A 22,312-nucleotide genomic window follows, 5' to 3' on the forward strand; every position below is an offset into this window, starting at 1 on the left:
GTTCAGCCAGTTACTTTTGGAATGCTCTGTTACACAGTAATAACTAACTGCATCAACAGTCTCACCCACTGACGTATACCCTAGACAAACGTGCACACACGTAGGACATGAGCAACATGTGTAAGAATGTTTAGAGCAGGGGCGCCTGGGTGGCTCAGTGGGTTAAGCCTCTGCCTTTAGCTCAGGTCATGATCTCAGGACTCTGGGATCAAGCCCTGAGTCGGGCTCTCTGCTCAGCGGGGAGCCTGCTTCCCCCTCTCTCTCTCTGCCTACTTGTGATCTCTGTCTGTCAAATAAATAAATAAATAAATAAAATCTTTAAAAACAAATGTTTAGAGCAGAACTGTTCTAATAGCCAAAAACTAGAAAGACTCCAAATGTTCCACAGTAAAATGGATAAATAAATTGTGACATGTTAATATACTAAACATTCTATAGCATTAAAGGCAGACTAGAGCTACACACAACATGAATTTTACAAACATATGTTGAATGAAAGAAAAAAAACACAAAAGAATACCAAGAGAATGTACATATAAATGAAAAAATTAAACTACATAAATGGACACACTAAACTATATTATTTTATAGGGGCACCTGGCTGACTCAGAAGAACCTGTAACTCTTGATCTCAGGGTCTTGAGTTTGAGCCCTACGTTGGGTGTAGAGATTATTTAAATAAATAAAATTTTTAAAAAAGAAAAAGAAAAAAGTTACTTTAAAAAAAAGCTATATCGGGGCGCCTGGGTGGCTCAGCAGGTTAAGCCACTGCCTTCGGCTCAGGTCATGATCTCAGGGCCCTGGGATCGAGTCCCGCATCGGGCTCTCTGCTCAGCAGGGAGCCTGCTTCCCTCTCTCTCTCTCTCTGCCTGCCTCTCTGTCTACTGTGATCTCTCTCTGTCAAATAAATAAAATCTTTTTTAAAAAAAAAGCTATATTGTAGGGGCACCCGGCTGGCTCAGTCAGTAGTGCCTGCAATGCTCAATCTCAGGGTCATGAGTTCAAGCCCCACAGAAGTACAAATTAAACTATATTGCTCAGAGGGGCAGCTGGGTGGCTCAGTCACTTAAGCCAATGGCTTCGGCTCAGGTCATGATCCCAGGGTCCTGGAACCAAGTTCCACAATGGGCTCTTTGCAGTGGGGAGCCTGCTTCTCCCTCTCCTCCCTGGCTCATGCTCTCTATAGCTATCTCTGTCTCGCTCTCAAATAAATAAAATCTTTTTTTAAAAAAAGTTAAAACTATATTGCTTAGATATCATACATAGATAATAAAATATATCGAAAAACAAAGAACTAATTATCATAAAAGCCAGGATAGTAGTTGGGAGGAAAGAGGTTATAATCAGAGATACATAGCGAGCTTCTAGGGTCATTCTAGTCCGTAACATGGAGGGTATTTATTTTATAGTTATTTATGCTGCACTTTTTTTTATGTGTGCTTCTGTATATATGCAATATGTCATAATAAAATGTTTTTGAACATTGAAAAGTGCCATTATACCTCCACCAGACTGGCAAAAAGTCTAACCAAGTCTAATCAAATGTGCAGAAAGTAGAATACACGGAATCCTCACACATCATAAACCACTTTGGTAATGAGACAACATACAGTAAAACTGAAGGTGTGGACCCTCTACCCTGCAATCCCATTCCTGAGTATACACCCTAAGAGAACTCTCATACATATGCACATGTATATGCCCAGGTGTATTCTAGAAGAAAATGGTGGTTATCTACACAGGTTAGGATTACCAGGAAAATTTCGCCTTAGGTGTGCCGCCTCTGGGAGTCTCTCTCTGATTGGCCCCATTAGAATTAATGGCTCCGTCTTCAGTCTTCCTCAACATCCCTGCTATTAGTTGCCATGAGTTTACAACTGTCCAATTATGTAATTCCCCTGCCCCCTCCCCTCAAAAACTGAAAACTCAATGAAGACAAGAACTATGGTCTGATTCACCTGTCCACATCTCTGTGGTACACAAAGAATACTTTCTAAATGTCCAATAGGTGTTTTTGAAATTAATGCCTAAAGAATGAAAAACAGGGGTAAGCAGACCATAAAGATTCTAGTTCTGAGAGTCTCTTTGGGACTTAAGGATGATAGATTGACAAAAATCTCTAAATTTAGGAGATGAAAGTTACAAGTGAGGGCATTCAGGAAATGGAAAGTTCTCCAGATCTTGAATGATTGCCACTTTATTTTTTTAAGATTTTTTTTATTTATTTGACAGAAAGTGAGGTCACAAATAGGCAGAGAGGCAGGCGGAGAGAGAGGGGGAAGCAGGCTCCCCGATAAGCAGAGAGCCCGATGCGGGGCTCGATCCCAGGACCCTGAGATCTTGACCTGAGCCGAAGGCAGAGGCTTAACCCACTGAGCCACCAAGGCACCCCAAATGTTTGCCACTTTTAACCTATCTTTGTGGTTGGCAATCTGAAGTGGATAGTAGCAATCTCCGGGTTTAAAGATTTCTAGGGCCAGAAAGGGCTCAGAGCAAGAAAATACGTGAGAGGGATTCTACTGTGTCTGTTCTTTGCTCCAGGGGACAGTAGAGGCTTGCAAGTGCATCTGGAGTTGTCGAGTGTGAATGGGAGTCTTGCAACACCTTGAAAGTTAGAGTCTGTGAGTTTTGTAGTTTCCTGGGGATGGGACCCTCCCTAAGGGGCTGGCCTTACTTCTCATTGCAGTGGTGCGTGATGACTGTAGCCCAGTAGCCCACGATACAGAAGGCAAAAGAAGTGACCAGTAGCATGGAGAACAGGTTGACCAGAGCCACAAGAAAGGCATCACTGAGACAGCTGATGGATGGGTGCACATGCGAGGATAAGGAGACAACAGGACCAAAGCCTAGACCCAAGGCAAACAAGACTTGATTTCCTGCTTGATACCACACACTCACGTTGTACATAGCTGAGATCTAAAAAGGAGAAGACAATATAAGGAGAAATGTCAAAGGAGAGGAGAATCTTAACAGAAATGGGGGGAAGGACACGGGTAAGTAATGGGGAAAAGATGCCCTAACAAAAGACAGTAGGTGTCTCCTAAGGCCTGGTAGGGGAATGAGGGAGACTTACGTTACCTTGGCAAGCAACAAATGCTGAAAGCCAAAAGCTGCCCCTTCCAGCAGTAGACTCCGGAAGAGGAAACAGAGGATGACGAAATAGGGGGCTGGCACTAGGACACACATTACCTGAATTGAGAATGGGGCATATCACCAACCATGTACCAATGGGGTCCACCAACTGTCAGTCAAAAGTGCTGAATTGGGGGTGCCTGGCTGGCTCAGTCAGTTAAGTGCTTAAGCATGTGACTCTTGGCTTCAGCTCAGGCCATGATCTCAGGGACCTAGGATCAAGCCCCATATCTGGTTCGACCCTCAGTGGGGAGTCTAAGGATTCTCTCTCTTTCCCTCTGCCCCTCCCCTCACTCATGTGTTCTCTTTCTCTCTAAAATAAATAAATCCTTTTTTTTTTTTAGGGTGAGTCAGAAATGAAGAGTTAGAAGAAAATTTTCAGCAACAGTCAAGGGCTAGTGGGAGCCAAAGACCAGAAGGAATGAGACATTGGGAGATCAGTGAGAACAACGTTGGAGGAGGTTGAAGGCATCCAAGACTTACCTTTCCTGTAGACTTGAGCCCATTAATCATGAAAGCACCAACAAGACACCAGGACACCAATAAGGGCAGGTTCAGACTGAAGACTGGTGAGCCACCATCCTCAATTCTGTCTGAGGCCTTCAAGATCAGCCGGTACCAGTACAGGGAGGGTGACGTCCGAACACATTCGGGATCTGAGGGGACCTGGCCTTAGACATGCCTGCTAGACAGGGCGACCCCTCCCCTCTTCCTTAGCCCTCCTCCCACTTCCCGCTACTCCTTACCCCTCCCTTTCTTCTTTTTCTACTTTTTCCTCTTCTCTAACCCTACTCACTCCTTTCTCCTCTTCCAAATTCCCCTCCAGCTGCTTTCCCCTTCTCCTCCTCTTTCGCTTCCTCCTCACCAAAGTCACTGGAGTTCTCCAATAAGGGACACTTTTCCCATGGAACTGGAGAGTGGAAGGACTGGCCCAAGTAGAGGAGGGTCCAGGCATTGACCACATTCAAGTACAAGCCGGTGATGAAGCACACCTGGGGGCCAAGGAGGAGGTGGCTGGCAGGGGGAAGGATTAGGAGAAGCAAAAGGAAGGGATTTGACAGAGGACTGGGGACTTGAAGGGACTCAACCCATGGAAGTGAAGTCATGGGACCCCTCCCAGGACAAGGAACTGTTGGGGTGGGAGAGGGGCATAAAGGGTAGGCCTGGGCAGCCCAGGACTCCTTACCATGAAGCTGCTGTACCCCACACCACCAATCCAGGGGCTGTTGACCTTCCATGCACCAATGTTGCCCCGACGTGTCTTCTGGCCAGCTACCATCTCCAGGAACAGAAGAGGAACCCCGACCAAGAACAGCATGAGGATGTAGATGATGAGAAAACTGCCTGTGCAGGGGGTCAGAAGGGGCTCTGAGAACCATCCGGCTCTTCAGTGCCTGGACTTCCTTGGGGTCTGGGAAAACACATTCCCCACCAGTGACCTCCCTCAGGGCCGCGTCAGGGCTCAACTGTTTCCACATCCCTTACAATCCCAGGTGTCCCTTGGGTCACCTTCCGTTCCTGGAAGACCCAGATGCCTAGTTTCCACCCCCAGCCTCATATTCTGATAACTTGCGCCTCTCCCGCTCTCATGATCCTAGGTGTTCAGGCACCTGACTCCTATTCTCATAGCGCCAACCTTCCAGCCTCTACAAATCCCACAGTCCTTAGAGTTTAAAGCCCCCTGTGGATCCATGATTCCTGGTCCCCAGACTTACAACCTCCATTGTGAAGCCACAGGAGGAAAAAACGCCAGTGACTGCTTATCTTCATGGAGTAGCCCACCTGAGTCAGGATGTACTCAACCTTACTGGACCAGCATGGACGGGTAAAGAGGACCTCACGCTTTTCCTTCTCTGCAACTTGCACCTTCTCACGTAAGGGTTTCTGGTTCAGGGCCTGGGTAGCTTCCACCTCCAGTCCATTGACTGGCTTGCATTGGCTGGCTCTGTGCTGGCCCTCACCAGCCTGAATCTCCCAGGCAAGAGCCTTTGCCTGGCCTCCAAATCCTGGGATTTTGAAACCCAGACCATCGGAGGCCAGTTAGCTGTGCTCCTATCTTCCCAAGTCTGGCTTCCGAGGGAAGCCTCAGAAAGCTCTGTCTCAGCAGATAAGGCGTTTGTCAGCAAAGATTTTGAAGCCTGGGCCTCTGTCTTCATTTCAGGCAGACTCTCTGGAGCAGCTCCAGCTTTTTCAAAGGAGTACTCACCTTCTTGAGTAGACCTTAAGGACACCAAAACCTAGATTTAGATTTCAGAGTTAAGAAAGAACTTCCAAAACAATCCTCAGCACATCCTTAAAGCAAACCTTTCTGATCCTACCACCACTGAAATTCAAAGCACACAATCTCATAAATAAGTTTCACCTCTTTGGGACACCTGCGTGGCTCAGTCAGTTAAGTGGCTGCGTTCGGCTTGGGTCATGATCCCAATGTCCTGGGATTGAGTCCGGCATCAGGCTCCTTGCTTGGCAGGGAGCCTGCTTCTCTCTTTGCCTCTGCCTGCCACTCTGCCCACCTGTGCTCGCTCGCGCGTGCACGTGCTCTCTCTCTCTCTCTCTCTCTCTCTCTGACAAATAAATAAATAAATAAATAAAATCTTTGTAAGTTTCGCCTCTTAGAAATGTTTTGGTGCAAGGGATAAGGTAGAGATAGCCAAGCGAACAACTGGGAATTGTACTCAAAGCACTTCTGGAAACACTGAGGTATACTCCCTACAGAGGGAAGTACCCTTTATAGTGGGCTTTTGAATCAAGAAACAAAGTTAAGGGCATCTAGCTTGCTCAGTCAGAAGAGCGTGTGACTCTTAATCTCGGGGTTGTGAGTTTAAGCCCTATGCTGGATGTAAAGATTACATTAGTAAAAAAAAAAAAAAAACAAAAAAAAAAAAAAAAAAAAAAAAAAACTTAACAAAATAAAGAAAGAGGGGCGCCTGGATGATTCAGTCATTAAGTGTCTGCCTTCTGCTCAGGTCAGGATCCCAGGGTTCTCTGAGCCTGCACTGGGCTCCCTGCTCAGCAGGAAGCTGATTCTCCCTCTCCCAGTCCCCCTGCTTATGTTCGCTCTCTCGCTGTGTCTCTCTCTGTCAAATAAGAGAAGGAAAGAAAATAAGAAACAGGGTCCCCCCGCTGGCTCAGTCAGAAGAGCATGTGACTCTTCATCTTGGGGTCGTGAGTTTGAGCACTGGGTGTAGAGGTTACTTTAAAAAATAAAATCTTTGGGGCGCCTGGGCGGCTCAGTGGGTTAAAGCCTCTACCTTCGGCTCAGGTCATGATCCCAGGGTCCTGGGATTGAGCCCCACGTCGGGCTCTCTGCTCAGGGGGAACCTGCTTCCTCCTCTCTCTCTGCCTGCCTCTTTGTCTACTTGTGATCTCTCTCTGCCAAATAAATAAATAAAATCCTAAAAAAAAAAAAATAAAATCTTTAAAAAAAAAGAAAGAAAGAAATTTAATACAACATCTTCCTTGTAACTTTAGGAAGGTTGCTTCACCTCTCCGAATTTTCTCATCTATAAACCACCAGGTCTTTGCTCAAATATCACCTCCCCAGAGATGTCTTCCCTGCCTGCCTATCTATAATAGCAGCCACCAGGGCATCTGGGTGGCTAAGTTGGTTAAGCTTCTGACTTCGGCCCAGGTCATGATCTTCAGGCCCTGGAATCCAGCCCCGCACTGGGCTCTGTGCTCAGCGGCGAGTCTGCTTCTCTCTCTCCTTCTCCCTCTGCCCCTTCCCCTACTTGTGCTCTCTCTCTCTCTCAAATAAATAAATCTTTAAAATAAAATAAAAATAAAAACAAAATTAAAAAATAAAATAGTGGTTACCCACCCCCAATATTCTCTCCATTCTACTCCCTTTCATTTTCTACCCCCTGGTGTGATTATCTACTGATTTCGCATCTAGTCATTGTCTATCTCCGCCCTCCACCCCACCACCAACTGCTCTATCCCCAGCAAGAGGACAGCGCTCTACCTCATATCTGGGGTCACTCTCCTCTCTGCTCTCTGTGCTTCTGCCACTTTGACCTTTTGCTGGCTCCCCAAATGCTCTACAAGAGAATGGACAAGGGGTGTGCTGAAAAAGAAAAAAAAAAAAACAAAGAGGATGTGGAAGAGGGGAAGAGAGAGGGAACTGGAGTTTTCTTCCAGACGGTGAAGGAACATGCCATCCAAAAGCAGAGGCAACAGGCAAGCATCAGGGCAGCGCTGGTGCATCTGGGTCACAGAGATAATCAGTTATGAGACATACTGTTTTGAAAGAGTTCTTAGTAGCTCAAGAAATGCTTCTAATTAAATGACAAGTTAAAAAAAAAAAACAAAACTGAGATGCAAATCTTCTGTCTTTAGTTCCAACTCTACTACATTTAAAAATGCAATGAGTAATATTCTGTTGTGTGTATATATATTGCTCAGGCATCAAAAAGAATGAAATCTTGCCACTTGCAACGACGTGGATGGAGCCAAAGTTTATTATGCTAAGCGAAGTCAGTCAGAAAAGACAAATACCACATAATTTCACTCATATGAAAAAACAATTTCACTCATATGTGGACTTTATGAAACAAAACAGATGAACATTTAGGGAAAAATAGAGGCAAACCATAAAAGAGCCTCTTATCTATAGAGAACAAACTGAGTGATGCTGAAGGTAGGTGGCTGGGGGGGATGGGCTAAATGGGTGATGGGTATTAAGGAGGCACCTGCTATGATGAGCACTGGGTGTTGTATGTAAGGGATGAGTCACTAAATTCTACTACTGAAACTAATATTACACTCTATGTTAACTAACTAGAATTTAATAAAAACTTAAAAATATAGATATTTGTTTAAAGAAAAGTGTAATGAAAGCAAAAGCTGAAAGACAATATGTCAATACACAGACGATAACAGGATACAGGTATTTTTATATCTTTCTCTCTGATTTTATTTTATTCAATTGTCTGAAAGAAGTATTAACTTCAAAAAAATCAAAAAATATGTATTGATAGGTAAAAATTAAAAACAAAAAAAATAATACTAGACACAGAAGTTGGATTGAAGGAGCTCCTTTCACCCATATATGGGACAATTAAAGCATCAAAATAAATAACAATATGGGGCACCTGGGTGGATCATTCAGTTAAACAACTGACTCTTGATTTCATCTCAGGTCATGATCTCAGGGTTGGGGGCGGGGGACGGATTGAGCCTGGTATGGGCTCCACCACACTCAGTGTGGAGTCTGCTTGAGATTTTGTCCCTCTCCTTCTGCCCCTCCCTCCACTCACTTGTGTGCCCACTCTCTCTACATAAGTAACATACATACATACATACATACATACATACATAAAAACAGAAACAGATGAGAATCTACAGAACAGGAATCCATGAATCCATAGTGATATAAATAAGCAAAAGGAAAATTTCTGCCTCACAGCAAAATACAAGCTAATAAATATATGAGATGACGATGGAATTAGAAAGTCATTATTTGGAAGCCATTGATAGTAACTAATTCAAGCAAGAATCATCAATGGTTGCTAACACAAGAAAGTTTGGTGGGGATAAATAATTGCCCAGTATTAATTAACATATTCTCCTCCAAAAAAAAAAAACAGAAAAATAGAACCTTTATCATGTTAGACACTACCTAAGCCAAGTAATGAAAGTCTACTGATACCATTTATCTCCTGATACCATGCACGGAAAAGAACAACATCGTTTCAGTAATATTCCTGCAAAAAGTGTACAACCAGAATCTAATCATAAGACAACACAAATTGAGGGACATTCTATAAAATAACCTGCATTCACTAAACTTGTATTCATTAAGAATGACAAAGTTGTGAAGAAAAGGAGAGATGGAAGAACTGCCAAGATTAAAATTACAATTGTAAGTCTGAACCTATGTGAAAATAAGAAGTTAATACTGGAACTTGAAAAACAGCTGGGTTGGACTTCCAGTTTCCAGTTCACATGCTAGGAGCTTGGAAGTCATCACTCCATCCTAATAAGTAAAAAGCTGAACAGACTGAAAAATCAACAACTCTTCTTGGATCCCTAAAGGAGGTAGGGGCAAACCACTGCCCTCAAGACGGACAGACGGCAAATCCAAGACTTATCAGAACAGACATACTCAGGAGGAAAAACCACCATGGAACCAGTGCCAGAGAAGGAAAAGCTCAATTGTAACTAACAAATTGCTGGAGGCTCAGTGTAGACAATCTGAGAGTTAAAAACTTCAGGGAGACCCAGTCATAAGGATGGAGCACATTTTTGTTACCTCCAGGAGCTTGACCAGTTTTTCACAGCATTATCAGATAAAAATCCCTTCATGCTCCAGGAACCACACTGAAACACTCCAGGGCCCTCTGTTCTTAACAAGACTGAGACGTACTATGGAACACTTGCCCCCCTTAATACCACCACATTACTAAAGGCCTGTTTACAGCAGTTCCCTTACCCAATACATCACGTCCAGCTCTCAAGAAAAACTTACAAGACAAACCAAAAGAGGAAAAAACCGTAATTTGAAGGGACAGAGTGAGCATAAGAACCAGACACGGCACGAATGCTGGAAATATCAGACTGGAAATTGGAAAGAACTAGGATTAATGTGCTAAGGGCTCTAACAGATAAAGTAGACAGCATGCAAGAACAGATGGGCAATGCAAACAGAGATGGAAATCCTGAGAAAAAAACAAAAAGCCCTGAAAGATATTTTTAAAAAAAAACTGTAACAAAAACGAAGAATACCTTTGATGGGCTTACTAGCAGACTGGACATGGAAAGAATCACTGAGGAAGATATCACTGAGTTTGAGGTATCTCAACAGAAACCTTCAAAATTAAAAAGCAAAGACAACGAAGACTGAACATCACCAGGCAGAAAATCACTAAGGATGGAGTGGAATTCAACAACACCATCAATCAACTGAATATAACTGACACCTGCAGACTATTTCATCCAGTAACAGCAGAATACACATCTTTCCCAAGACTACATCCTGGGCCATAAAACACCTTAACAAACTCAAAAAACAAAAAGTCATACAAAGGGACGCCTGGGTGGCTCAGTTGGTTAAGCGGCTGCCTTCGGCTCAGGTCATGATCCCAGGGTCCTGGGATCGAGTCCCGCATCGGGCTCCTTGCTCAGCAGGGAGCCTGCTTCTCCCTCTGCCTCTGTCTGCCTGTGCTCACTCTCTCTAACAAATAAATAAATAAAATCTTAAAAAAAAAAAAAAAAAAAGTCATACAAAGTCTGAGCCAGTCCACAATTGAATTAAACTAGAAATCTAACAGAAAGATAACTGGAAAATCCCAAAATATATGGAAATTAAACAACTCACTTCTAGGGGCGCTTGGGTGGCTCCGTCGTTAACATCCGCCTTCAGCTCACGTCGTGATCCCAGGGTACTTAGATTGAGCCTACATTGGGCTCCCTGCTCAGTGGGGAGCCTACTTCTCCCTCTGCTCCTCCCCCCTGTTTCTGTTCCCTCTCACTCTCTGTCAAATAAATTTTAAAATCTTTAAAAAAACAAAACCAACCCAAAAAACCACTTCTAAATAATACATGGGTCAAAGAAGAAATCTCATGAGAAATCTGTAAATATTTTTAACTAAGTGAAAATGAAACAAGATTTACCAAAATTTGTGGGATGCAACAACAGCAATGCCTAGAAGGAAATTTATGGCACTGAATATATATATATATATATTATTTTTCAAAAAAGCTCTAAAATCAATAATCTAAGTTACTACTTTAGGAAACTTGAAAAATGGAAAACTAAACCCAGAAGAAAAGAAATAACAAGAATTAGAGCAAAAAGTGAAGACAGAAAGTCAATAAAGAAAATCATTAAAATCAAAAGCTTGGTTCTTTGAAAAGATCAATAGAATTGATAAGTCTACACTCAGGCTCAGAAAAAAGAAAAAGGACACAAATTATCAATATCAGAATGAAAGAGGGGACATCACTATAAATCCCCACAAAGTCTCCATAATGGACACTGAAAGGATAATAAAGGGGTGCATGGGTGGCTCAGTGGGTTAAGCGTCTGCCTTTGACTCAGGTCAGGATTCCAGGGTCCTGGAATCGAGGGAAGCTTGCTTCTCTCTCTCCCTCTGCCTGCCACTCTCCCTGCTTGTTCTTGCTCTGTCAATTAAATAAATAAAATTTTTTATAAATAAATAAATACATAAGAAAAGATAATAAAGGAATACCATGAACAACTCTATGTCCATAAATTTGATAATTTAGATGAAATGGAGCAATTCCTTGAAAGATAAAATCTTCTGAAACTCACACAAGAAGAATTATGAATAGGCCTGTCTCTATTAAAGAAATTGAAAAAAATAATTAATAACCTTCTAAAAAATAACAATTACTGACCTCCCAAAACAGAAAGCACCAGGCTCAGATGCATTCACTGGTGAATTCTATCAAATATTTAAGGAAAAAATTACACCAATTCTCTATAATCTCTTGCAGAGGATAGAAGCAGAGGGAACACCTCCTACTTTATCCTATGAGACAAGAGTTAGCCCAATACCAAAACCTGATAAAGACATTACAGGAAAAGGAAACTACTGATCAATTATCTCTCATGAACACAGAAGCAAAAATCCTCAACAAAATATTAACAAATCCAATCCAACAACATATAAAAAGTATTACACAACATGACCAAGATCAGTGGGATTTATCCCAAATATGAAAGGCTGGTTCAACATTCAAAAATCAATTAATGTAATCCATCAGAACAAGCTAAAAATGAAAAATCACAGTTGTATCAAAGATCCAAAAAAAAAATTTTTGACAAAATCTAACACAATAAAAACTATCAGTAAACTAAGAATAGAGGGGCAACTCCCTCAACTTGATAAAGAATACCTACAAAAAACCTACAGCTAATGTCATTCCTTTTTTTTTTTTTTGAAAGATTTTATTTATTTATTTGACAGAGAGAGATCACATGTAGGCAGAGAGGCAGGCAGAGAGAGAGGAGGAGGCAGGCCGTCCTCGGAGCAGAGAGCCCGATGCAGGGCTCGATCCCAGGACCCTGGGACCACAACCTGAACTGAAGGCAGAGGCTTAACCTGCTGAGCAACCCAGGTGCCCCGTCATTCCTTTTTTTTAAGATTTTATTTATTTATTTTGAAAGAGGAGGCAAGAACAAACCTGTGCAAGTGCAGGGGCGGGAGAGACAGGGCAGAGGGAGAGAAGAGGGAGAAAAGCAGACTCCCCGCTGAGCAGAGAGCCCGATACGGGGCTTGATCCCAGGACCCTGAGATCATGACCTGAGCTGAAGGCAGGGGCTTAACCCACTGAGCCACCCACGCACCCCGCTGATGTCATTCTTAATGGTGAGAAACTAGGAACTTTCCCACTAAGAGCAGGAAGAAGCCAAGGATGTCTGCTCTCACCACTGCTTTTCAACATGATTCTGCAAGTCCTAGCTAATGCAGTAAAACAGGAAAATGAAATAAAAGGCATATATATTTGGAAGGAAAAAGTGAAACTGTCTTTATTCACAGATGTTATGATCATCTATGTAGAGAAATCAAAAGAACTGATATGTCTTGATATGGAAGCCAGACTTCCTTGAAACTAAAATCCTGCTCTGTGAAAAATTCTATCAAAAGAATGAGAAGATAAGTCCCATACTAAGAAAATATTTGGAAAAGATACATCTGATAAAGGAGTGTTATCCAAAATGTGTAAAGAACTCTTAAAACTCAGCAGTAAGAAAACAACCTGATTAAAAACGGGCCAAAGATCTTAATAGATACCTCACCAAAGAAGATATTCAGATAGCAGTATGAAAAGATGCTCCACACATCATATGTCATCAGGGAAATATGCAAACTCAAACGAGATAGCACTATACACCTATCAGAATTACCAAACCCAAAACACTAATAACACCAAACACTGACAAAGATGTGAAGCAAAAGGAACTCTCATTCATTGCTGGTGGAAATGCAAAATGGTATAGCTACTCTGGAAGACAGTCTGGCAGTCTCTTACAAAACTAAACATATTCTTACCATATGGTCCAGAAATTGTGCTCCTTGGTATTTATCCTAGAAAGCTGAAACTAATGCCCACTCAAAAGCCTGCACATGAATATATAGCAGCTTTATACATAATTGCCAAAACCTGGAAGCAACCAAGATGTCCTTCATCATGTTGGATAAATACACTGTGGTACAACCAAGTGGAATAATATTCCGCACTACAGAGAAGTGAGCTATCAAGCCTGAAGATAAATAGAGGAACCTTAAATGCATATTACTAAGTGAAATAAGCCCAACCCATAAACGCTAAATACTGTGTGGTTCCAACTATATGACATTCTGGAAAAGGAAAAAATACAGAGACAGTAAAAAGATCAGTAATTTCCAGGGGTTTCTGAGGGAGGGATGAACAGGTGGAGCCCAGAGGATTTTTAGGGCAGTGAAAAGCTCTGTATGATAATATTACGGTAGATACATGTCATTGTGCATTTGTCTGAACACACAGAATGAACAACACCAAGCATGAGCTCTAATGTAAATGATGGACTTTGAGTGATTATAATGGGCCAATGTAGCTCCATCAACTGTAACAAAAGTACCACTCTGATGGGGGGAGGTTCCTAATGGGGGAGGTTATCCACGTGTAGGCACAGGGAGTGTATCAGAACTCTCTGTGCCTGCCTCTCAGTTTTGCTGTGAAACTAATACTGCCCTTAAAAAATAAAGTCTTACATATGGGAAAAAAGAAAAATACTGGCAAGCTCCCTGCCAATCCTACCATTTACCATCAAAACAAAAGAAGTGCCTTCTATGAGACCTGGTTACATGAACACCAGTGTCCACACTTACCCACCATCTCCCCATGCCCCCCTGAAAAACAAGTAAATGATTTCAAAATATTGGGGGTGCCTGGGTGGCTGAGTTAGTTAGGCATCTGCCTTCACCTCAGGTCATAATCCTAGGGTCCTGGGATGGAGCCCGGAGTCAGGCAGGGGTCTGCTTCTGCCTCTGCCCCTCCCCCTGCTCATGCTCTCTTTCTCTCAAATAAATAAAATCTTTTTTTAAAATGGGGATATCTGCATCATTTCTAAAAATAGTTTCCATCTTCATGTCAAAAGTGGAGAAAATTCTGCTATATATGCAATAGATAGAACCAAACTGTAGTCACTAAGGAATTAATTCACATCGATCCTTCCTAAAGTTGTTCAATGTTTTAAGAAGTAAGTTATAATTTTCCAGGCAGCTTGTGGGAGAAATAAAACAGAGCCTTTCTGCTCCAGTTAACCAACAGCTTCCAGAAGCTGTTTCCCAGAAGGTGCAAAGATACATGAGCCACTCCAAAGAAAAAGTGAAAGAGATAGTAAGTCTCTCCCTGAGACAAACTGTGCTGCTACAGCATTAGGAGAGAGCATTAATTTGAACCACAGTGTTCAGAGATGAAGAAAAAATTAGGTAAAGAAACCAGTCTCTGGCACAATATTTTTAGTTAAAAGGGAAAAAAAATTGGGAAACATTATAGAGATGAAGAGTTAAGTCTAGTCATGGTCCCACTCCCCCCTCCTCTCCATCAGGCACCTAAATTACTCGACAGTAATATAAATCCAGTTAGCAAGCCTTCAAGCTTAAGATCTGTGAAGAGCTAATTCTACACCAAGAATCAGATGATCAACAGCAGTGCAGAAAGAAATGTAATGCCACACCAATTTTAGACCAGAAGCAATGTAGAACTAATCTGTCTTATCCAAAGACAAAAAGAAAGAAACATTTGGATCTTAATGTACATGCACTCTTCCTAAAAAGAAAGAAAAAAGAAAGAAAAAAGAAAAAAATCACAAAGTCAACTAAGCTATCAAGCAAAATAATAATTAGGACATAAATGTCCTGGTGGTAAGCACAGAAAAATACTAATAGAAATCATTTAGGGACTGTCTACTAAACTTACTAGCAACAAATATAGTATTTTTAAAACCCTACTCAAACCAGCTACAGCTTCCATCACAATCATGGCGGATGTGATGGAGTTGCTCATGCCCTGCATCAACGCCAGCACTCCAGCTCAGTTCATCAGCTGGTCCACTGGAGTTTGGGAAAGATACACCCACTGGGAAAAAGGAGAAACGCTGAATTGATAGAGCCCCAGGATGAAGAAATCTCTTGAATCACGGAATTAGTTGGAATAACAGCCAAAGCAACTGTCATGTGTGTGTCTTATGTCCAGTTTAAAAAGATAACCAGCCATCCTTTTGATCTTGAACTTTACAGTGAAACTGAAAATTACCCATGAGTTCTCTCAGCTTTTTCCTCTGGGGGTGGTACAATATGACTGATCTTGATTGTCAATGAGCTATGTTGAAAACTATTTTAAAAGGATCCTGATTTTTGAGGGAGAGAGTTCTATAGTTTCTAATATTTAATTTGCTCTTTTTTTAAGATTTTATTTACTTATTTGACAGAGAGAGAGACAGCGAGAGAGGGAACACAAGCAGGGGGAGTAGGAGAGGGAGAAGCAGGTCACCTGCCAAGCAGGGTGCCCGATACGGGGCTCGATCCCAGGACCCTGGGATTATGACCTGAGCCGAAGACAGATGCTTAACAACTGAGCCACCCAGATGCCCCAATTTGCTTTTTGACAATTTCATTTACCTAATTTTAGATATCTCAGTCAGCAGCTTTTTTTAAAATTTTATTTATTTATTTGACAGACAGAGATCACAAGAAGGCAGAGAGAGAGGAGGAAGCAGGCTCCCCGCTGAGCAGAGAGCCCGATGTGGGGCTCGATCCCAGGACCCTGGGATCATGACCTGAGCCGAAGGCAGAGGCTTTAACCCACTGAGCCACCCAGGTGCCCCCAGATGTATTGATAGTTCTCATGTAAGTTCTCTCATAAAGAATCCTTTCCCCTCTCTCTCTGCCTGCCTCTCTGCCTACTTGTGATCTCTGTCAAATAAATAAATTAAAAAAGAAAAAGCGGGGGAGTGTGCCTGGGTGGCTCAGTGGGTTAAGCCTAAGCCTTCGGTTCAGGTCATGATCCCAGTGTCCTGGGATTGAGCCCCGCATTAGGCTCTCTGCACAGCAGGAAGCATGCTTCCCCCAATCTCTCTGCCTGCCTCTGCCTACTTGTGATCTCTGTCAAATAAAACAACATAAAAAATAAAAAGAATCCTTTCCCCCGTATATGGTCAGACTAGATATAAGAACAAACCAAACTCTGAGTTTGGTTTTCTGTTTTATTAATAATAATTAAGTGGTACATACTATTGGTCATAGTCATTGCCTACTGGTCATTGTTATTGGTCAATGCCTATTCGTTTAGGCATATAATCAAGTTCAAACTTGGAATTTCAGAGCCATAAGTTCAGGTCTTAGACATACCAAATGAAACCTTGGGTCAATTGTATTAAAGATTTACTAGCTATCTCGCGGTATGCCATATTAATTACTTTTTTGACACTTCCTACAAGAAAGGATTTTGATAAAGGCCGCCTGGGTGGCTAAGTCGGTTGAGTGTGCTACTCTTGATCTCAGTTCACACCTTGATCTTACAGTCGTGAGTTCGAGCTCTGTTTTGGGCTCTATGCTGAGTGTGGAGCCTACTTTAAAAATATATATATTCTGATTGGGGTGCCTGGGTGGCTCAGTGGGTTAAAGCCTCTGCCTTCACCTCAGGTCATGATCCCAGGGTCCTGGGATTGAGCCCTGCGTTGGACTCTCTGCTCGGCAGGGAGCCTGCTTCCCCCTCCCCTCTCTGCCTGCCTCTCTGCCTACTTGTGATCTCTCTCTGTCAAATAAATAAATAAAATCTTTAAAAAAAATACATATATTCTGATGAATTAAAAGAGCAAACAGAGCCCAACATCTTCTGTAATTTAAGAAGTATCTCATTCAGGGGATTTTAAAACTAAGCATTTATTAACGCTAAACAAGGGATACATGATCATTAAAAGTTACTGGAATCATTAACTCTTTTCTCCCTTTCGACAGTCATTTTCCTTACTGAGGAATTTCTGTTTACCCCAAAGTAATCTTTGGGGGTTGATAGGGAGGGATGTGGCAAGTGTAGACAGAGGGTGATACATAATAGCTGTGATGAACTGTATAGCCAGTTAGGTTTTATGGCTTGACTCATTACCTTCAGTGAGGAGGTAAACTAATTCTAAATACACTTAGATTGTAAATTATACCAAAATAATTTATTTTAAATTAATATAACCTTAAATTTCAACTTTCATCATCCCCAGATACTCTGCAAACTACTCAAGGGATACTGGCATAGCCACTTATTGAAAAGGTTTCTATTTTAGGAAGTGACAACAATTCCTATTGAAGTCGTTTAAACTGAAATTCAACTGAAATTTAGGAGGGACATCAGCTAGCACCAATAACATACTATTACTATTGTCTTAAATGCCACAGAAGGGATCAGTCCTCAGTTACACTGCAAACTCAGTGTGATTAAATATTAAAAGTGCCTGCTTGAAACCCTCCACTGAGCTACCACGTTTAGTAAATTGGACCAAATGAATAGATTATCTTGCTTTCTGTTGAATGAATACTTTCTGTTAATGATTTATAGTACCATATGTCTAGTCCCAACTCACTTCTCAGCTGCACAACATCTGTACCTGGATGTCCTACCAGCACTTCAATTTGAACAAGTGCGGTTTGAACTAGTGTAGCTCCCCTGCCATATGGTCCCTGATTTTTTGGTAATAATCTTACTGAGATACAGATCATATATCCAATATACCTATTTCAACTGTACAATTCAAGGGCCTTTAGTATATTCACAGAGTTGGGCAACCACCATCACAATTTCAGAACATCTTTATCACCCCAAAAAAGAAATTCTGCACCATCTGCTCATCATGGCCTAATCCCTCCAGGACCACTGCTTACCCCCAAGCCCTAAGCAACCACTACTACTAATCTACTTTCTGCCTCTACAGATAGGCCTATTTTGTACATTTCATATAAATGGAATCATGTAATATGTGGTCTTTTGTGATTGGCTTTTTTCACTTAGCATATTTTCAAAGTTTATTTATACTGTAGCATGTATCAATAGTTCATCCCTTTTTGCGGCCAAATAATATTCCACTAAACCAAATGTTGTTCATCCATTCATCAGTTGGTGGACCGTTAGGTGGTCTCCACTATTTGGCTATAATGAATAATGTTATTATGAACATTCATGTATGTTTTTCTGTGTATGTATGTTTTCATTTCTATTGGGTATGTACCTAGGAATGGAATTGCGGTGTCAAATGATAAAAATGTTTAATTTGGGGCACCTGGGTGGCTCAGTGTGTTAAGCCTCTGCCTTTGGCTCAGATCATGATCTCAGGGTCCTGGGATCAAGCCCCACATCAGGCTCTCTGCTCAGCAGGGAGCCTGCTTCCCCGCCCCCCACCCCCCGCCTGCCTCTCTGACTACATGTGATCTTTCTCTGTCAAATAAATAAATAAAATCTTTTTTAAAAAAATTTTTTAAGTTTAATTTTTTGAGGAACTGACAAACTGTTTTTCAAAGTGGCTGCACCATTTTCTAACCTCACCAGTAGTATACAAGTATTCTAATTTCTCCATATTCTCAATAACACTTACTATCTGAATTTTTTATTATAGTCATCATCATGGGTGTAAAGCAGTATTTCACTATGGTTTTGACTTGCCCTGTTTCTTTTAAGGCTACCATAAGCCACCCATTTGCCCAGAAATGCTTGAATGCATCCTTCCATTGCCAGTTCCATGCATCACTGCCATTGCCACTGTAAGTTCAGATGACTGTCATCTCTCACCTGAACTACTACAATAGCCATAGTAACTGGACCTCTGTTTCCAGTCTCTTCCCTTGACTCAGTCCAAACAGTTACATTAAACATCAGTTCTAATCATTATACTATAAAGCTTGAAAACCTGTGATATATATATAAAAAGGGGAAAACTTCCTGCAAAGCATACAGTAGAGAAACAAGGCAAACAATTCCTAAGTGATCAGTGTTAAGATTACCAGTGATGTCATGTAGATATCATGAGTCTTTTTTTTTATGGTTTATTTGTTTATTGACAGGGCCCCTGGGTGGCTCAGTTGATTAAGTGTCTGCCTTCAGCTCGGGTAGTGATCTCAGGGTCCTGGGATAGAGCCCCGAGTCAGGGCTCCCTACTCAGTGTGGAGCCTGTATCTCCCTCTCCCTCAGCCCCTGCTCCTGCCCCCACTCCTGTGCTCACTGGCTCTCTCTCTCAAATAAGTAAATAAAATCTTTAAAAAAAAATTTTTTTTAAAGATCTATTTAGTGGGGGCCTGAGTAGCTTGGTCGGTTAAGCATCCAACTCTTGATTTCGGCTCAGGTCAGGGGATTGAGCCCCACAATGGGCTCTGCACCCAGTGCAGAGTCTGCTTGTTCCTCTTCCCTCTGCCCCTCCCCCTACTTGTTCGTGCTCTCTCTCTCTCTCAAATAAATACATATAAAATAATAAATATTTATTTATTTGAAAGAGAGAACAGGGGAAGGGGCAGAGGAAGAGAGAGAATCTCAGTCTAATGTGATGTGATAAGGGCACTGACCTTATCACTGACTTACTTCTGTGGTATTTTTCCAATACCCTTAACTCCAGTCTAATTATGACAAAACATGAGACAAACCCAAATTGAGGGACTCTGCCAATTATCTGATCAGCGCCCATCTAAACTTTGAAAGTCGAGAAAAACAAGGAAACACTAAAAAACTCACAGAGCAGAAAAGACTAAGGAGATATAACAACTAAATATGATGTCAGATCGTTGATCAGCTCCTGTAACAGAAAAAAGGTATCAATGAAAGAACTAGCAAAGATAAAGAGAAAAATCTTGAAAGCAGAAGAGAAAAAGAACAGATTACATACTGGGGAACAAGACCAAATACTGCATACTTGTCAACAGAAATTACAAAGGCCAATTGACTTTGGGGAGGGTATGTGATATGGTGAGTGCTGTGAAGTGTGTAAGCCTGGCGATTCACAGACCTGTACCCCTGGGCAAATAATACATTATATGTTAATAAAAATAATTAATTAAAAGAAAAAAATTACAAAGGCCAAGAGATGAGTATCTTCTTTAAAGCAAAGAAAAGCAGAAATTCTATAACCAACAGAAATATCCTTCAAGAAAACAGGATAAAATAAAAACTTATGCCAATAAAGAAAAACAAAGAGAATTCATCACCAGAAGACCCACCTTACAAAAAAATGATGAAGAAAGAAGTTCTTGAGACTGACGGAAATGACATCAGAGGGAAACTTGGATCTTTAGGAACAAAGAGTAGGAAATGGTACATATGTGGGTGAATACAAAAAACTATATTGTAAAAAAAAAAAAACTATATTGTCAAAAAACTATTGTCTTAATTTCTCTAAAACATGAATATTAAAATAAAAATTATAAGTTGTAGGTTTTAACGAAACTTATTAAAAGCAGCAGGTGGTATAAATACTGGACTTACACGGTTGTAAAATGTCTACATTTTTATATGAATTGATAAAATACTAAATAAACTATAAAAAGTTAATAATACGAATTGCAATCCTTAGAAAAACTGCTAAATGTTGAAAAGAGTTATAGCTACCAAGACAATAAATTAAAATGGATACTAAAAATTATTCAAGCTATCCAAAAAAAAGATAAGAGAACTGGAATCAAAAAAATTAACAGAAAACAAAACAAAAACTGGAGACCCAAATCCAATCATATCAATAATTACATGAAATGTTTTCTATTTAAGCATTCCAGTTAAAAGGCAAAGATTGTCAGGATGAATAAAAGAGACCCAATTATAAGCCTCTGGAGAGATGCACCTTAATTCTGCACAGATAAATGAAATTAACTTAATAGAAAAAGATCTATTTTGCAAATTAAGCGTAAGAAGTCTGTAGTGGCCTTATTAATGTAATATAAAATGGGCTTTGAGGTAAAGAGTATTACCAGATACAGAGAAAGATATTCACTAATGATAAAAAAGGTCCATTCATCATGAAGCCAATATTTACAAATGTATACAAACATAACAAATCTCAAAATACATGAAGTAAAAATTTACAAAGATTAAAGGAAAAATAAACTGATCCCACCATCATGGTAAAAGTTAAAACTCTTTCTCAGTGATCGATGGGAAAAAAGAAGACCAAAATATCAGTAAAGATAAAGAAGATCCAAAAACTATCTTCAACCTTGCCCTACTTGACATTTATATAACCCCAAAACCCCAGAATACATACTTCATCAGTGCCACAGGCTAGATCATAAAACAAGTACCAATCAGTTTACAAGGGCTGAAATTAGAGAGTCTGTTCTCTGACTGCGATTTAAGTAAATTTCAAATCAGTAACAATAAGATGTGTAAGAAAATTCCAGATACTTGGAAATTAAAGAATATATTATTAAACAACTCATAGGTCAAAGACTAAATCACAAATTATAAAATATTTTTAAATGAAGGATAACAAAACTACAAAATATCAAAATTTGTGGGATGCAGCAAAAGCAATTTTAGAGAGAATTTTATAGCTTTACATGCTGTTATTAGAAAAGAAGAGTTTCGAATCAATGTCATACAAAAAGCTTTCAAGAACAAAATAAATCCAGGGGCGCCTGGGTGGCTCAGTGGGTTAAGGCCTCTGCTTTCGGCTCAGGTCATGATCCCAGCGTCCTGGGATCAGGCCCCGCATTGGGCTCTCTGCTCAGCAGGGAGCCTGCTTCCTCTCTCTCTCTGCCTGCTTCTCTGCCTGCTTGTGATCTCTGTCAAATGAATAAATAAAATCTTAAAAAAAAACACAAAAACAAAATAAATCCAAAATAGAAGAAAGGAAAACATAAACATAAAATCAGAAATTATGAAGTAGGACTCAGGAAAACAGCAAAAAGTAAAGAGGCCAAAGCTGATTCTTTGAAATGATCACAAAACTGGTAAACCCCTAGACAGATTAAGACAAAAAGATATGTAAAATCACCAATATCAGAAATAAAAGTGGGGTTATTACTATATATGCTACAGATATTTGAAGAATAAGAAAATATGACAAATTCATGCCAATAAACTTATCAACTTTGATGAAATGGGGAAAATTTCTTAAAAATACAACTTAACAAAACTGAAATCAAATGAAATGGGAAATCCGTATAGTCCTAGGTCTATTAAATAAGTCGAATTCCTTATCAAA

The 22,312-nt window shown here is 40.7% G+C and overlaps 1 protein-coding gene across 1 annotated transcript in view; it reads right to left on the reverse strand.

Moving 5' to 3' along the window:
- The window catches only part of LOC308358388 (orphan sodium- and chloride-dependent neurotransmitter transporter NTT5-like), a gene marked incomplete at both ends in the record, with an annotated part of 36,140 nt that extends 22,155 nt beyond the window's left edge, over positions 1–13,985 (reverse strand). The window contains 9 exon segments of the mRNA XM_080828572.1: positions 2,675–2,916; positions 3,079–3,189; positions 3,616–3,788; positions 3,998–4,124; positions 4,319–4,476; positions 4,848–5,123; positions 5,126–5,352; positions 7,097–7,198; positions 13,975–13,985. Of these exon segments, the coding sequence (XP_080684698.1) occupies positions 2,675–2,916; positions 3,079–3,189; positions 3,616–3,788; positions 3,998–4,124; positions 4,319–4,476; positions 4,848–5,123; positions 5,126–5,352; positions 7,097–7,198; positions 13,975–13,985 (1,427 nt within the window).
- Positions 13,986–22,312: the final 8,327 nt, after the last annotated feature.

Source organism: Martes martes (assembly GCF_963455335.1).
Source record: "Martes martes genome assembly, chromosome: 17".
Taxonomy (NCBI): domain Eukaryota; kingdom Metazoa; phylum Chordata; class Mammalia; order Carnivora; family Mustelidae; genus Martes; species Martes martes.